Raw genomic sequence first — 6,000 nt, forward strand, 5'->3', positions numbered from 1 at the left:
TGGATTTTCAATAAAAGTCCCACTCGTGGTCTTCTCAAATGAAACTTGTTTTTGACAGTATGGAGCCCAAATACCACAGAGGGGTTTAGAAGGGAGGAACTCCCTCAAACTTTTATTCTACAGGCTGGGATCCACACTGTGCAGCTGTTATTCTATAGGCTGGGATCCACACTATGCAGCTGTTATTCTATAGGCTGGGATCCACACTGTGCAGCTGTTATTCTATAGGCTGGGATCCTCACTATGCAGCTGTTATTCTATAGGCTGGGATCCTCACTATGCAGCTGTTATTCTATAGGCTGGGATCCTCACTATGCAGCTGTTATTCTATAGGCTGGGATCCTCACTATGCAGCTGTTATTCTATAGGCTGGGATCCACACTATGCAGCTGTTATTCCATAGGCTGGGATCCACACTGTGCAGCTGTTATTCTATAGGCTGGGATCCTCACTATGCAGCTATTATTCCATAGGCTGGGATCCACACTATGCAGCTGTTATTCTATAGGCTGGGATCCTCACTATGCAGCTGTTATTCTATAGGCTGGGATCCTCACTGTGCAGCTGTTATTCTATAGGCTGGGATCCACACTATGCAGCTGTTATTCCATAGGCTGGGATCCACATAATGCAGCTGTTATTCCATAGGCTGGGATCCACATAATGCAGCTGTTATTCCATAGGCTGGGATCCACACTATGCAGCTGTTATTCCATAGGCTGGGATCCACATAATGCAGCTGTTATTCCATAGGCTGGGATCCACACTATGCAGCTGTTATTCCATAGGCTGGGATCCACATAATGCAGCTGTTATTCCATAGGCTGGGATCCACACTATGCAGCTGTTATTCTATAGGCTGGGATCCTCACTGTGCAGCTGTTATTCTATAGGCTGGGATCCACACTATGCATCTGTTATTCCATAGGCTGGGATCCACATAATGCAGCTGTTATTCCATAGGCTGGGATCCACATAATGCAGCTGTTATTCCATAGGCTGGGATCCTCACTGTGCAGCTGTTATTCCATAGGCTGGGATCCTCACTGTGCAGCTGTTATTCTATAGGCTGGGATCCTCACTATGCAGCTGTTATTCCATAGGCTGGGATCCACACTGTGCAGCTGTTATTCCATAGGCTGGGATCCTCACTGTGCAGCTGTTATTCTATAGGCTGGGATCCACACTATGCAGCTGTTATTCCATAGGCTGGGATCCACATAATGCAGCTGTTATTCCATAGGCTGGGATCCACATAATGCAGCTGTTATTCCATAGGCTGGGATCCTCACTATGCAGCTGTTATTCCATAGGCTGGGATCCACATAATGCAGCTGTTATTCTATAGGCTGGGATCCTCACTATGCAGCTGTTATTCTATAGGCTGGGATCCACACTATGCAGCTGTTATTCTATAGGCTGGGATCCTCACTATGCAGCTGTTATTCCATAGGCTGGGATCCACATAATGCAGCTGTTATTCCATAGGCTGGGATCCACATAATGCAGCTGTTATTCCATAGGCTGGGATCCACATAATGCAGCTGTTATTCTATAGGCTGGGATCCACATAATGCAGCTGTTATTCCATAGGCTGGGATCCTCACTATGCAGCTGTTATTCCATAGGCTGGGATCCTCACTATGCAGCTGTTATTCTATAGGCTGGGATCCACACTATGCAGCTGTTATTCTATAGGCTGGGATCCTCACTATGCAGCTGTTATTCCATAGGCTGGGATCCACATAATGCAGCTGTTATTCCATAGGCTGGGATCCACATAATGCAGCTGTTATTCCATAGGCTGGGATCCACATAATGCAGCTGTTATTCTATAGGCTGGGATCCACATAATGCAGCTGTTATTCCATAGGCTGGGATCCTCACTATGCAGCTGTTATTCCATAGGCTGGGATCCACATAATGCAGCTGTTATTCCATAGGCTGGGATCCTCACTATGCAGCTGTTGTTCCATAGGCTGGGATCCTCACTATGCAGCTGTTATTCCATAGGCTGGGATCCTCACTATGCAGCTGTTATTCCATAGGCTGGGATCCACATAATGCAGCTGTTATTCCATAGGCTGGGATCCTCACTATGCAGCTGTTATTCCATAGGCTGGGATCCTCACTGTGCAGCTGTTATTCCATAGGCTGGGATCCTCACTATGCAGCTGTTATTCTATAGGCTGGGATCCACACTGTGCAGCTGTTATTCCATAGGCTGGGATCCTCACTATGCAGCTGTTATTCCATAGGCTGGGATCCACATAATGCAGCTGTTATTCCATAGGCTGGGATCCTCACTATGCAGCTGTTATTCCATAGGCTGGGATCCTCACTGTGCAGCTGTTATTCCATAGGCTGGGATCCTCACTGTGCAGCTGTTATTCTATAGGCTGGGATCCACACTGTGCAGCTGTTATTCTATAGGCTGGGATCCACACTATGCAGCTGTTATTCCATAGGCTGGGATCCACATAATGCAGCTGTTGCAAGAGCCCCTTTCTCACTGGCTGTCCACTGGTCGCAAAAACCAATGAGTGATAGGCAGCTTAAACTTCTTCAATTCAACCATTACTGGGTTAAAATATACATATACTTTTGTGAACAGCCATCCACAACCCGTGAGGTGCAAAAAGATAAATGACAGAGCAGTTAAATAAAGGTAAAAAAAATTAAAAAACTTGATCCTTTGTTTTCAACACTGATTTGAGAAAACGGAAAAGTGTCAAAGGTTTTTTTTCTTCTCGCAAACATCCTTTTTTTCTGAATTTAAAAGTAATCGTAGACGTAATCATGTCGTTTTTCAAAAGTATATTTCTAATGCTGTTAAAGTAATGGATGACAGTTTTAATGCTGGTAAAGTAATGGATGACAGTTTTAATGCTGTTAAAGTAATGGATGACAGTTTTAATGCTGGTAAAGTAATGGATGACAGTTTTAATGCTGGTAAAGTAATGGATGACAGTTTTAATGCTGTTAAAGTAATGGATGACAGTTTTAATGCTGGTAAAGTAATGGATGACAGTTTTAATGCTGGTAAAGTAATGGATGACAGTTTTAATGCTGGTAAAGTAATGGATGACAGTTTTAATGCTGGTAAAGTAATGGATGACAGTTTTAATGCTGGTAAAGTAATGGATGACAGTTTTAATGCTGGTAAAGTAATGGATGACAGTTTTAATGCTGGTAAAGTAATGGATGACAGTTTTAATGCTGGTAAAGTAATGGATGACAGTTTTAATGCTGGTAAAGTAATGGATGACAGTTTTAATGCTGTTAAAGTAATGGATGACAGTTTTAATGCTGGTAAAGTAATGGATGACAGTTTTAATGCTGGTAAAGTAATGGATGACAGTTTTAATGCTGGTAAAGTAATGGATGACAGTTTTAATGCTGGTAAAGTAATGGATGACAGTTTTAATGCTGGTAAAGTAATGGATGACAGTTTTAATGCTGGTAAAGTAATGGATTTCAGTTCATAAAAAAAAAATATATCTGTTACATGTAACCCATTACACCCCAGTCCTGCTTATAGTTTGTTTAAAGTGGGACCTCGGGTCATTATTGCAAAAGAGAAAGTGTTCTCGATGTGTTACCTGGTTAAATAAAGGCTAAATCAATGACCGAACAGTACACCCCCTCCCCTCACTGTCCTCCCTGTAGGAGTCGGAGCGTCTGGAGGTGGTGAACTCCGACCTAAAGGCCCAAATCGAAGAGCTGAGGATGGAGAGACAGCAGCTAATGGTGATGCTCAACCTCCACCGCCCCACCTGCATCGTCCGCACCGACAGCGTCAAGACCCCTGAGAGCGAGGCCAACCCCCTGCTCGAACTCCTGGCCGCCGAAAAGCTGGAGGCCTCTAAGTGAAACCACAGAGGGAAAGTGAAACCGAAGGAAGGAAGGAATCCGACTGGAAGAAAATCAACTGCCGTCAAAGATGACGAAAGATTTAAAACAATCACCTGATGCTTTTGTTGTTGAAGCACTTATGTGCTGTGTGTTGAGCGCCAAGCTGGAGACTCAAGTCTGCCTTTGCCCAAAAGACAAAGGGGGTTGTTAGGGTTCCGTTGCCTCGGTAACACCTCGGTAACGTTACCCGATTGGGTTCTGAGGGAAGAGGGAGGAGCCTAAATGCCCAACCCAGTTATCTCTGCGGCCACACAGTTTACTTACTGCAACCAACCACCGTAACAACAAGGGACAGATGGAAGAAGATATATTGTGATATATTTATATTTAGTGGAAACTATCGTTTCGAAAGGGGAAACACTAAGATCAATCACTATGGTGCTCTGTTACCCGGCACTTACCGACTCTGAGACAAACAAAGAGGTTGTTGTGATATTCTAAACATGTGTAACTGTAGAGGCACACAGGTGTAGCCAGCCAGTGTACTGTATACCATGTTGAAATACACAGGTGTAGCCAGCCAGTGTACTGTATACCATGTTGAAATACACAGGTGTAGCCAGCCAGTGTACTGTATACCATGTTGAAATACACAGGTGTAGTGTACTGTATACCATGTTGAAATACACAGGTGTAGCCAGCCAGTGTACTGTATACCATGTTGAAATACACAGGTGTAGCCAGCCAGTGTACTGTATTCCATGTTGACATACACAGGTGTAGCCAGCCAGTGTACTGTATACCATGTTGAAGTACACAGGTGTAGCCAGCCAGTATACCATGTTGAAGTACACAGGTGTAGCCAGCCAGTATACCATGTTGAAGTACACAGGTGTAGCCAGCCAGTATACCATGTTGAAATACACAGGTGTAGCCAGCCAGTATACCATGTTGAAGTACACAGGTGTAGCCAGCCAGTATACCATGTTGAAATACACAGGTGTAGCCAGCCAGTATACCATGTTGAAATACACAGGTGTAGCCAGCCAGTATACCATGTTGAAATACACAGGTGTAGCCAGCCAGTATACCATGTTGAAGTACACAGGTGTAGCCAGCCAGTATACCATGTTGAAATACACAGGTGTAGCCAGCCAGTATACCATGTTGAAGTACACAGGTGTAGCCAGCCAGTATACCATGTTGAAGTACACAGGTGTAGCCAGCCAGTATACCATGTTGAAGTACACAGGTGTAGCCAGCCAGTATACCATGTTGAAATACACAGGTGTAGCCAGCCAGTATACCATGTTGAAATACACAGGTGTAGCCAGCCAGCATACCATGTTGAAGTACACAGGTGTAGCCAGCCAGTATACCATGTTGAAGTACACAGGTGTAGCCAGCAGTATACCATGTTGAAGTACACAGGTGTAGCCAGCCAGTATACCATGTTGAAGTACACAGGTGCAGCCAGTCAGTATACCATGTTGAAGTACACAGGTGTAGCCAGCCAGTATACCATGTTGAAATACACAGGTGTAGCCAGCCAGTATACCATGTTGAAGTACACAGGTGTAGCCAGCCAGTATACCATGTTGAAGTACACAGGTGTAGTACTATTCTAGGATTTGTTCATTACCAAGTTGGAACATATTTTTATTTCATATTATAATGCTCATTTTTGTTGTTGTTGTTGTTGTTGTCTATCCTCTGCCTTGACGATGGAAGTATCACGGTTGATCCGATTTGAGGGGACGCTGGCGTCATAAAATAAAAGCACATATAAAACTATATGAAATAATGTTTACGCTCCTGTTGTTTATTACAAATAAAATGTAAAAAAAGGCATTGTTAATTCAAATGTCTGTATTTCAATATACTTATTTTATACCGTTTTATAAGTGACATATATATATATATTGTGTATGAAAAGCCTTGTAATTGTTGTAATCACTTGATGTGATTTTTGTGCATTTGACATCAGTGTCCCGTTGTATTTTTTCAATATTAAAAGGCCCAGAGGAGTCAAAAAAAAGGTGATACCTGTGTTTTATATATATTTCCAAACTTTAAGGTTGGAATAATGTTGTTCCAAAACGTCTCTGACAATATCAGCTATTTTTCAGTTTCCCCCACCCCAAC

General features: G+C 43.2%; 1 protein-coding gene across 2 annotated transcripts in view; it reads left to right on the forward strand.

Moving 5' to 3' along the window:
• LOC135506250 (jun dimerization protein 2-like) overlaps window positions 1-4,652 on the forward strand; it is a 30,137-nt gene extending 25,485 nt beyond the window's left edge. For both annotated transcript variants that reach the window (XM_064925770.1, XM_064925771.1), the window contains exon 5: window positions 3,670-4,652. In XM_064925770.1, coding sequence (XP_064781842.1) covers window positions 3,670-3,873 — 204 coding nt within the window. In that variant the 3' untranslated portion in view covers window positions 3,874-4,652. The remainder of the gene's footprint in view (window positions 1-3,669) is intronic.
• Window positions 4,653-6,000: the final 1,348 nt, after the last annotated feature.

This window comes from Oncorhynchus masou, chromosome 19 (assembly GCF_036934945.1).
Source record: "Oncorhynchus masou masou isolate Uvic2021 chromosome 19, UVic_Omas_1.1, whole genome shotgun sequence".
In the NCBI taxonomy this organism is placed as follows: domain Eukaryota; kingdom Metazoa; phylum Chordata; class Actinopteri; order Salmoniformes; family Salmonidae; genus Oncorhynchus; species Oncorhynchus masou.